Source organism: Chiloscyllium plagiosum, unplaced genomic scaffold (assembly GCF_037043375.1).
Source record: "Chiloscyllium plagiosum isolate Xiang-an unplaced genomic scaffold, Cpla_swu_hap1 HiC_scaffold_19, whole genome shotgun sequence".
NCBI lineage: Eukaryota > Metazoa > Chordata > Chondrichthyes > Orectolobiformes > Hemiscylliidae > Chiloscyllium > Chiloscyllium plagiosum.
In genome coordinates this window covers 72,700,149-72,712,236 of record NW_028270157.1, presented here as the reverse complement: position 1 = coordinate 72,712,236, position 12,088 = coordinate 72,700,149, and the positions used below count along the sequence as shown (strand labels likewise).

Sequence of the window (12,088 nt, the reverse complement as noted above, 5' to 3'; positions counted from 1 at the left end):
CATCATAGGGAAAATACACTTGCCATTCACCTGAACTATACCCCTCTTTACTTTATACACCTCTATAAGATCTTTTCTCAACCGTCGATGCACCATTGAAAAAAATTCCAACCTATCCAGCCTCTCCTTCTAAATCGAACACTCCAATCCTGGCAAATCTTTTCTGAAGCCTCTCCACCTTAATAATAAGCTTTTAACAGGGAGACCAGGACTGGAGACAGTGCACCAGAAGAGGCCAACATAATGTCCCAACTCCTATACTTAAGGTCTGAGCAATGAAGAAAAGCATGCTAACCGCTGCCTTAAGCACTATATGTGATGCAAACTTGATAGAATTATGTACCTGAATCCCTAGTTGTCTCTGTTCTATATTAACCAAGGCCCTACTTTTAATTATATAAGTCTTGCCTTTATTTGTATGACCAAAATGCAATACCTCTCATTTACCCAAATTAAACTCCACCTGCCAGTCCATTGACCCAACTGATCAAGTTCTCTTTATAATCTTAGTATAATGGACAGTGAAGAAGGTTATCTATCAACCTTGGTGTCATCCACAAACTTCATAACAATGCTTTCTGTGTTCTCATCCGAATCATTTATGTAAATGACAAACAAGTGTGGACCTGGCACCAATCCCGGAACTCTGCTGGTCATGGGTCTCCAGTCATCTTCTCCATCACTATTTCCTGCTGTTGTAAACCAATTGTATATCCAATTGGCAAGCTATTCCCGAATCCAATGTGATCTAACATTCCTAATTAGTCTACCATGCTTAACCTTGTCAAAGGCTTTACTAAAATCCAAGTAAACAATGTCTACCACTCTGCCCTCCTCAAACTACTTGGTTACTTCCACAACAAACTCAATCAAGTTTGTGAGACATGATTTCCCTCGTACAAAACCATGCTGACTATCCCTAAGCATTCCTTGCTTCTCCGAGTGCGCATAAATCCTGTCTTTCAGAATCACTTTCAACTTACCCACCACCACCACCTCACAGGTCTATAGTTTCCGGGCTTCTCCTTGCATTCCTTCTTAAACAAAGGCATGACATTACCCTCTCTCCAGTCATTCGGCACCTCACCATATTTATAGATAATATAAATACTCCTGCAAAGGGCCCCACAATTTCCTTCCTAACTTCTGACAAAATCTTGGGATGCATTAGATCAGGTCCTGGAGATTTTTCCACCTTTTATGTTTTCTAAGACCCACCAGCACTTGCTGTTCTGAAATGAGAACTGCTTTCAAAACATCAATATTTATTTCCCTGAGTTCTGTAGCTTGTCTGAAATATTCATTTAATTTCTTGCTCACCACAAAGCAAACATGACCTTGTTGATCTTTGGGGGCCCAACTCTCTCTCTCGTTGCTGTCTTGTTCTTAATGTACTTGTAGAATCTCTTAAGGATTTAAAGGATTATCCTTAACTTTATTTTCCAAGACTATCTTGTATTCTCTCCTTGCCATCCTGCTCTGCCTCTTAAAAATGCCCCTACACTCTTTATACTATTCAGGAGATTCATTTAAACTCAGGTGTTTATATCTGAACATTCTAGAATCCCTACAGTGTGGAAGTAGGCTGTTCAACTGATCGAGTCCGCACCAAACCTCTGAAGAGCATCCCACCCAGACCTACCTCCTACCCTGTAACCCTGCTGATATTGACCATTGTGTGCAGGCTAACTCACCTAGCCTGCACACTATGGTCAATATAGCATGGCCAATCGACCTAACCTGCACATCTTTGGACTGTGGGAGGAAACCAGAGCACCTGGCGGAAACCCACACAGACACAGGGCGAATGTGCAAACTCCACACAGACAATCACCCAAGGCTGGAATCGAACTCAGGTCTCTGGAGCTGTAAGACAGCAGTGCTAGCCACTGAGCCACCATGCTTCTTTTTTATTCTTGACTAGAACGTCTATATCTTTATTCATCCATTGTTCTCTAATTCTATCAGCCTTGCCTTTCACTCTAGCAGGAACATAATGGCTCTGAGCTCACGTTATCGCACTTTTTGAAAAGCCTCCCCTTTACCTTCAAACAGTATACTCTAAACAATATTTGAACGTTCCAGTATCATCCCAATAAAATTTGCCTTTTTCCAATGAAAACTTCAACTTTTATGGAAGGTTTTATCCTTTTCTGTAACTATTTTAAAACAAACAAAATTATGATCACTAGACCCAAAGTGTTCCTCTACGATCACTTCAGTCACTTGACCTTCTCCTGGGTATTAAGACAGGGCAGGTTTTGCTCCTTCTCTCGTAGGAACATCGACATGTTGATACAGAAAATTTTCTTGAATACATTGAACAACTATTTAACCATCCAAACCTTTAACACTACTGTAGTTCTAATCAATGTTTGGAAAATTAAAATCACCCACTATTATAATCTTATTTTCTTTCTTACATTTGAGACCTTGCTACATATTTGTTCTTCATTTTCCTTCTGACTATTGGGAGGTCTGTAATACCATCCCACAAAGGGATCATTCCTTTTTTGGGATTTCTAAATTCAACCCATATATTTTCACAGGATAGATTTTTAAGACATATCTTCTCTAGTTACAACAGTAATATTTTCCTTAATCAAAGATGCCACTCCCCTCTCTTGTCTGTTTTTCTATTGTTCCTATAACATCTGAAAAACCATGGAGCTGCTAATCCTGCCATCCCTCAGCCAAGTTTCTGTACTAGTTATGGCATCCCAATCCCATGTTCCCAAATATGCCCTGAGTTCTTCATTCTTACCTGTAAAGGCCCCTTGCTTTGAAATAAGTGCAATTAGAGTTAGTTCTCTTACTCGGTCTATCTGTCTTTTCTAATTAACTTGTTCTTTTCGGATTCAAAACAGTCCTCATCTATTTTTCTTTTTCTGTGCCAAGTAGGATTCCCCCACCCCCCTCCCCCTACCCCGATAGTCTATGATCTCCCTTCATAGAATTACCAAATCTTCGCACTATGATATTGGTCCATGGCCAGTACAGGTCAAACCTTTTGAACGGGTCTTTTCTGCCCCAGGAGCGATCCCAATGATCCAAGAATCTGAATCCCTGTACATTACACCACCTCTTCAGCCATTGATTTGTCTCCTTTTTTCCTTTTATTCTTTCCCTCATTTGAGCATGGCTCTGGGAATAAATCAGCGATGACTACTTTTGAGGTTCTTTTTGTTATAAATCTTCTTCCTAACTTCTTATATTGACTACGTCAAACTTTAATCTTGCCCCGAACTGCTTCATTCCTACCAACGTGTACAATAACTTCCAGTTTCTCACTCTCCCCTTTTTAACAATACGCTTCAAATCTTTACCTTAATCCTGGTAACAAGGAAGCAACATACTATCCAGGTCTGTTGTTTTCACACCCAAATTGTAGATGTGATCTTGGGAATTACATGAAGCATGAAATTAGTGCATGCCATAAAGGAGCATGTGTCAGTATGGGTTACTTATCTGCATATAGAGTGGAGAAACCAAATCAGTAACAATACTGTGGAAAGATTCCTGGAGAGCACATGTGATGATTTCTGGACCAATAAGTTGGTTACGATAGATTTGGGGGTGTAACTAAAAGGGATGATAGGAAAGGCAATGGTAAACATTTCAAGAGCAGATGAGTGAACTGCAAAAATTGTTCATTCTTTTTGGTGCAAACATAAAATGGGAAAGGTGGCCAAATCATGGCTTACAGAGGAAATTAGGGAGAGATTTGGATCCAAGAACAAGACAAATTGGCCAGAAAACAACAGACCTGAGGAGTGTGAGCAGTTTAGAAGGGGGTCAGCAGGATTGATTGAGGGGGGAAACTAAGTACAAGTAAGCTGGCAAGGAACTGCAAAACTGACTGTAAAAGGTTTTATATGTATGTGAAAAGAAGATGATTGCTGTTAAGACAAAGGGAGGTCCATTACATGTCAGAATTATGGGAATTTGCAATGGGGAGCAAGGAAGTGGCTGACCATCTTTTTTTGGTTATTTTGGCGGAGGAGGGGACACATAATATGTGGGAAATGTTGGTGCAAGCAGGCTTTTGTGAGAGAGGAGCTGAAGGAAAACAGTAGGAAAATGGTGGGAAATTTGATGGCATTGAAGGCTGATAAAGCCCAGGGCCTAATAATCTTTGTCCCAGAGGAAGGTTTTGACAGACCCCCAGTCCTCGTTAGTTTTGACAACTGGGTCCTCTGCAGTTTCGATAGGGCCTGGTCCTCTATAGGCTCTCAGTTCTTCTCAGTTTTGAGAGGCCCTCGACAGTTAGGTAGGCCCTGGTGAAACCAAGAGGCTGTGGAATGAACAAAAAATTACATTTGTCTTAACTTTCTCATTATTTCATATATAATTTATGTAATTTAAATGGTGTTGTTTTGTGGTAACTCATAGACAATTGACTATGTTTTCACAAATACAAGTAACAATGGATTTCTATCTGTCTATCTAAAGTAGCCCCAGGAACAGTGAATGCATTGGTCATATTCAAAGATTCTTTAGACTCTGGAACAAGAGGGTAGCTGACATTGCTCCTCTCTTGTAAAAGAGAGGCAGAGAGAAACTTGGGAATTATGGATGAGTCAGCCTGACTCCAGTAGTGGTGAAAATACTAGAGTGCGTTACAAAAGATTTAACAACTGAGCACTGGAAAACAGTGGCAGGACCGGACAGAAAATCGACATGCATCTACAAAAGGCAAGTCACGCTTCACAAATGTACTGGAATTCTTGAAGGATGTAACTAGCAAAGTTGCTGAGGGGTGCCAGTGGATGTGGTTTGTTTGGACTTCGAGAAGACTTTCTCCAAAATCCCACATTGGAGATTAACATGTGAAAGTAAAGCACATGGGATTGGGGGTAATGCATTGAGATAGAAAATGAATTGGCAGACAGGAAACAAAACTAGGAAAAAATGTGTCTTTTCCGAATGGCAGCCAGTGACGGAGCGGGGCACCACAGGATTCAATGCTTGGACCCCCAACTAGTTGCACTATATATTAATGGTTTGGATGAGGAAATTAAGTGTAATATCTCCAGTTTGCTGACAGCACAAAGTTGGTTGGGAGAGTGGCTGTGATGATCAGAGATTTTTCAGTGTGATTTGGAAGAGCTGAGTGATTGAGCAAATGCATGATGGATGCCACATAATGCCGGATAAATGTGGGGTTATCTTCTTTGTAGGCAATCATGGGGGGATTATTATCTGGCTATAAATTGAGAAAGGGGAATGTGAATTGATATCTGGATTTGCACATAAACCAGTCACTGAAAGTAAGTGTGCATGGTAAAAACAATGACTGCAGATGCTGGAAACCAGATTTTGGATTAGTGGTACTGGAAGAGCACAGCAGTTCAGGCAGCATCCGAGGTTTAGCAGTAAAATTGATGTTTCGGGCAAAAGCCCTTCATCAGGAATAAAGGCAGTGAGCCTGAAGCGTGGAGAGATAAGCAAGAGAGGGTGGGGGTGGGGAGAAAGTAGCATAGAGTACAATGGGTGAGTGGGGGAGGGGATGAAGGTGATAGGTCGGGGACGGGGGGGGGAGGATGGAGTGGATAGGTCGAAAAGAAGATAGGCAGGTAGGACAAGTCATGGGGACAGTGCTGAGCTGGAAGTTTGGAACTAGGGTGAAGTGGGGGAAGGGGAAATGAGGAAACTGTTGAAGTCCACATTGATGCCCTGGGGTTGAAGTGTTCCGAGGCGGAAGATGAGGCGTTCTTCCTCCAGGCGTCTGGTGGTGAGGGAGCAGCGGTGAAGGAGACCCAGGACCCCCATGTCCTTGGCAGAGTGGGAGGGGAGTTGAAAAGTTGGGGCACAGGGCGGTATGATTGATTGGTGCGGCTGTCCCGGAGATGTTCCCTAAAGCGCTCTGCTAGGAGGTGTAGAGTCTCCCCAATGTAGAGGAGACCGCATCGGGAGCAACGGATATAATAAATGATATTAGTGGATGTGCAGGTAAAACTTTGATGGATGTGGAAGGCTCCTTTAGGGCCTTGGATGGAGGTGAGGGAGGAGGTGTGGGTGCAGGTTTTGCAGTTCCTGCGGTGGCAGGGAAAGATGCCAGGATGGGAGGGTGGATTGTAGGGGGGGGGCATGGACCTGACCAGGTAGTCACGGAGGGAACGGTCTTTGCGGAAGGCGGAGAGGGGTGGGGAGGGAAATATATCCCTGGTGGTGGGGTCTTTTTGGAGGTGGCGGAAATGTCGGCAGATGATTTGGTTTATGGTGCAATCAGCAGTCAAGAAACAAATTTGACCATCATAACTAAATGATTTTAGTACAGGATGTCCTGCTGCAATAATCCAGGGCCTTAATGTGTGCAGTCTTGGCTTCCTAGTCTGAGGAAGAATATTCTTACTTTCAAGAGAGTGCAGCAGAGGTTTCCTGGACTGATTCCTGGAATGACACACTTGACTTCTGAAAAGGGATTAAATCAGTTCATAATATATTTACTGGAATTCAGAAGAATGCGGGGGAGGGGCTCTCATAGAAACACAATTCTAACGTGACCAGATAGGGTTGGTGTTCAGGGAATCTAGAACTAGGTCTAAGGCCAATTCGATGAGGAGAAACTTCAACTAGAGAGTGGTGAGCCTGTGGAATTTGCTACCACAGAAGGCATTTGAGATCAAACATTTTGTTTTAAGAAAGAATTAGATGTAGCTCTTGGGGTCAAAGAGATCAAAGGCTGTGGAGGAAAAGGGCAAACAGGCTAATGACTTGGTTGATCAGACATGATCATAATGAATGGCAGAGCAGGACTGAATGGCCTACTTGTGCTCGTGTTTTCTAAGTTTATAGATAGTTGGCAGCATCATATAAAGGAGAATATTAATAAACTTCTAGAATGGAAAAATAAGTGGTGGATGTCAGGAATACAATGTTTGGGAAGGTAGTTGAGGTGACAAACCTCAAACTTTTAAAAGGTACTTGGATGAGCTCTTGAAGAACTATAACATTGAAGGCTAGAGACCAAGTGTGGGAGAGTGAGACTCGTGTAGATAGTATGTTTATGGCTGTGGGCCAAAGGACCTATTCTCAACTGTACGGATTCTATGAAATGGTATCTGAAGATTAACATGAGCAAACATAAGGTAATATATATTGATAGAAGAAATAAGACTAGGAAAGTGGTAGACTAGGTAATGTAGAGAAAAAAGTGATGTCAGGGAACTAATGCACCAATCCCTAAAAGATACACAACAGTTGAGTAAGGCTATTTAACATAAAACTGTGGAAGCCCTTGGCTTTATTTCTAAAAGAAGATGAGTTTTAAAGTAGTTATGCTAAACCTATATTGAACCTTAGACTACTCCTCAAGTTTTCTGATTATTCTGTTTGCCGTATTATTAAAAAGGTTATAGATGAAATATAAAGGGACCAGAGAGATTTACAAGGATGATCTCAGAAATGTGTGGATGTACAAATCAAGAAAGGCCAAACTGGAAGACAATCTGTTTTCTTTACAACAAACAGCTAAGAGTTGACCTCAGAGGTCCATACATTTTCATGGAATAAATGCAGGGAGAATAATTCCTGTTCTGGGTAAAAAGTGTAACTGCAGGCTTTCAATCCAAAATAGTTACATGAAATCCAATAGAAGATAAAACAGTACTTTGTTTACTCAGCGAATGGAGTATGGGGGTACAAAGGATTGCCTCAATTAGGGGGAAAGATGTTGAGAGCTTAAAGCATTGATGTTATGAAATAGATAAATTTTCAAAATTTGTTTACACTATCCAGGTGTGGCAGACTGGGAAGATGATACCACTTGAAAGTGATGAATTTAGAGAGCAATGGGGTGGAAAATGGGTCTAGCTGGGTAATTTTTTTGGGAACTAGTAGGCTGAATAACCTCCTCTTATTCTGTAAAATTATTCTATTTTATGATTGTGACAGGGCACAAATGGATTAGCAGAATGGGTAAAGTTACCAATGGAATTCATTGCTATTTTATAAGTAAGAAGTGATGTATTTTGGGGGAAAAAATACATGGAGAGGCAGTATGGACTTGATTTTACAGTTTTAAAGAGTATGCAGGAACAGAAGTATCTAAGCATTCATCTACAAGGATGTTTGAATGTAGCAGGTGATGTTGTTTTTGTGGCTTTGTAAATTGAATGAGATGAAAGTTGGTAATACTATTCTTTAGAAATTTGGGTTCTAAAGTGGGGAAATGTTGTATGGCTTGGATTTTTTGTTGATTCTGTTATATTGTATTATGGATCAGACCAAACCCCACAACATATATCAAGGAGATAACCTCGACCCTAACCTTTTCTTATTTAAAGGTAAGTGTAAGGCATTTCATTCCAGATGCATTTTGATTAATTTTAAGCAAAGCACACTTTATTCTTAGTCTACAGTTAAAATACAAAGTTTTTTTAAAAAGCTTTACTATAACACAGTTAAAATACTTGACAAAAAACATAATTTAACGAACTAATGTTTATTAACTGTTCCAATGTAGCAGCATCCTATAAACATCCTGGCAAAGGCAAATTCAACAAAGTAGATTTGCCTCACTTGCTATTTCCAGACCAAGAGAAAAGATAAAACTAAAAACGTGACTTTAACAGCAAAGTTGGAACTCAGCTTTTGTAGCACCAGAGTACAAAAGTTCAAACCTCCTCCAAAATCCCAGCTTCACTAACTAAAAACAAAATCTGGAAATCTTGGGTCTGCGTGAGCATGACTCCACTCTCTCATTCTTCTTTTGTCTTAAAAAAAACTATCTACACTATTTTGCATGGAGCAGACAGCTCAGTACCAGGTTTACAATACTTGCTTTCAAGAGAAACAGGACCGAACAAATCATTCTTAAAAGTACATTTTGTCTCAGTATGTGTTCAGGGAGACCCATAATATTTACTTAGATTTTTTAGATTTGTTCTGAGAGTGATGATGGTTGTCTGCAGATTGGTTTATGCATGTTTAAATGTGGCTTTTAAAACCAGTGATATAAATAGCTCAGTGAATTTGAGAAAGGTTGAAGAGAGAAGAAAAGACTGTTGCCTAGAGGTGGAACCCCAGTAACATTAAGTCAGAATCATCCAGATGACAGCACACAGTGTACAGTACATTTAGAGAAAAAAAGGCTATAACAGCAGGCATGTTGTGAATATTATCAGCTGCCGAAGCAATCAAAACTAGGAAAAATCTTGAGCTCTTTTAGACAAAAGCTCCAGAAACATAAAGCTATTGAAGACTCACCTTAAGGAACATATGTTGAGGAGTAAGTGAGCTGAAGTATCAGTTTATTTAAGAGTTTCAGGAACAAACATTATCCAAAGAAGATAGCATTGAGTGAATGCAGGAAGTTGCAGTTGAGCCAGCTGATCAACTGCTTTAAAGTGGCAATGAAAGTGATTCTTCACTAATATGTAGACTGGCTGTTCATGCACATATTGGCTCATAATCTGAAGGTGAAAACTAAATTGCTGAAGATCTTCAAACAAATCAAGCATAAAGAGATGTCTCTTTTCTATTTGATGCCAGGAGTTACTGGAAAGTGTGGAGGAGTTCCATGAGCGTGGTAAGGAGGCTTTATCAGATGAAATTCCAAACTCATCCAAGTTACAACTGCTGCTAGAACTTGGCTCCGGGTTAGATGTGGAGCTGCAGGAGCTGCCTAAGCTGAAGCAGCATCTCCAACAGGCCCGTTGGCTTGATGAAGTGAACTTCACCCTCTCTGACCCTGTCAGAGTCACTCTAGATGCCATGAAGAAACTCATAGATTCTGGGATTGGCCTGGCACCACATAGCGCAGTGGAAAAAGCAATGGCTGATTTACAGGAACTATTGACTGTGTCAGAACGTTGGGAAGAGAAGGCCAAGGTTTGTCTACAAGCCAGGTACGGTAAACAATAGTGCAGACAAATTAACACCTGAAAATGTTTCTGCAATGTAAATATGATCCAAACTGGGCTGTTCTCAATGCTAATTTCTTTTGGATAATTTGTAAATACAAAACGATCTCTGTTATCCGAGCGTCAATTATCCGAATTTCGGATTATCCAAACAAGATCTCAAGGTCTTGTAAAAACGTTATCCATTATCCGAACAAAATATTCCCCACCCGTCTTGTTCAGATAATCAGTTGTTTTCTAATCTCCCAAATATTCTGATGTCCGCATCATCAGCCTGTGTTTGTACGACTGGGTGCGCCTGACAGGACCCCACTGAATCCCAATGCATTTACCTTTATGGGGATTGCTGTGGAAATTCAAACTTTGACATGCAATTCCCATGCTCCCTGTACATTCCATAAAATCTCTGACAGTTCCAGTTTACTTATCTGGATATATTTCCAGCAAAGGTTAAATGATAAGGACCTAGTTTAACTCCTGAACAGAAGTGACTCCTTGCAATCACTCTTACTGACCACCCAGTTTCCCCTGAACCTCCACACCACCCACTTCACCCTCAGTCTGTTCCCTCCCCTTACTGACTTTCTGCACAACCACCCCCTGAAATCCATTCCAACCTGACCTGATTCCCACAATTCATTCATCTGCCCCTTTCACTCACCCATTCATACTGGGTAGTGAAATTTGTCATCTGGCAGCTGTTGCTGTAAAAGCGGTGTGTCTGACCTTTCTTTTGAGTTTGCTGTATTGTGACTGTGGGACTTTCTGAACACTGAATTTCAAATTTCTGTAAAATTTGGATTGGAAGTCTGGCAAAAACTGCTGAGCAGTATCAGTCGGGTGAGTGTTCGGGTGTAACAGCAATCTGATCATGACACTTACTCCTTGACAGATCCAAGCCAAAGTGTAAATTCAGTATCTTGCAGAGGAGAGTCCAAAATTTCAAGGCAGTTAAGGAATCTTGTTATTTCACAATTTTCCTTTAAATCTGGGGCTTGAATATGCAGGGTCAATGATCTCATCATGTCCAATTTTGTGTGTTGGGTTTGACATTTAAGGCTGGGTTTGGTCACAACAGCTGTTTGATGAAGCTCAAGGAATTGAGACCAAATTGTTGACCTTGAGTTGGCTGAGCAGAAGCAATAATAGGTCCTGAAACTGATAGGACACCAGCAATCACATTTCTATAAGTTGAGGACACTAGTATTCACCAGATGTATTAATTACTTTGGATAAAATACCACATTTCCAAATTTGTCAATAGCATAGGATCACATTTGCATTTGGGAGAAAATCTGGGTAGGTTTTGGGTTTGAGAATTTAAGGTTTGAGTTTGTGTTTGTGGATGACTTTGTCTTTATTATGGTGATAATGGCCCTTTTGTTCTTGCAGGCCAAGGCATGGCATGGCAACTCTGGAAGGCATTGTAAATGAGGCAAAGAATATTCCTGCGTACTTACCTAATGTGCTGGTGCTTAAGGAAGCGTTGCAAAAAGCCAAAGACTGGATGGCCAAAGTGGAAGCTATTCAGGCAAGTTTGAAGCATTTAAACTATTCAGTAAATAGAGAAAAGTGATATTTTAAGTCGAAAAGCTTTCACTTCATTTCTAACGACTATCCTTTGATTTTCTGATTCAACCAAAGTTCCATGTCTATAAATGCAGATAGTGGATTTGGTGCTCAGCCGTCTTCGTCACCTGTTGCTGAATTGTTCCTTAAGCCAAATGACTGAATTTAATTTGCTGCTTTTACCATACTTTTTGAAGTAGCAGTTGTTTTTGTGCTGTTTTCCATTTCAGGTCCTGATTTACCCAGGCTTGAATTCACCTTGTTTGGCAAATCAAAATTAGTTATTTCATTGCCAAACTGAGAGATGCTTGATGAAGTGAAGCTGCTGTCACGTTTTACACTTGTGCATGGCAGGTAGTCACAAATTATACATGAAATGTCATTATAAAGTTAAATGGTAGTTCGGTATACACCAGACTTTGTTTTAATTGGAACTTTGTAAACCAGCACTGTTGATGAACTGGCAAAAATTATACACCTCAAATACTCGTGAGTTTTGAAAAGATTTATAGCTCGGGTTGAGATTGTGGATGTGGGTTGGCTCACTGAGCTGGAAGGTTCGTTTTCAGATGTTTTGTCACCATCCTAGGTAACATCAACAGTGAGCCTCTGGATGAAGCACTGGTGGTATGGCCCGCTTTTTATTTGTTTAG

At 40.6% G+C, this 12,088-nt stretch overlaps 1 protein-coding gene across 1 annotated transcript in view; it reads left to right on the top strand.

Moving 5' to 3' along the window:
- The window catches only part of kdm5a (lysine demethylase 5A), a 209,557-nt gene that overhangs the window by 137,686 nt on the left and 59,783 nt on the right, over positions 1-12,088 (top strand). Inside the window, exons 19-20 of the mRNA XM_043708905.2 lie at positions 9,496-9,851; positions 11,259-11,397. Of these exons, the coding sequence (XP_043564840.1) occupies positions 9,496-9,851; positions 11,259-11,397 (495 nt within the window). The remainder of the gene's footprint in view (positions 1-9,495; positions 9,852-11,258; positions 11,398-12,088) is intronic.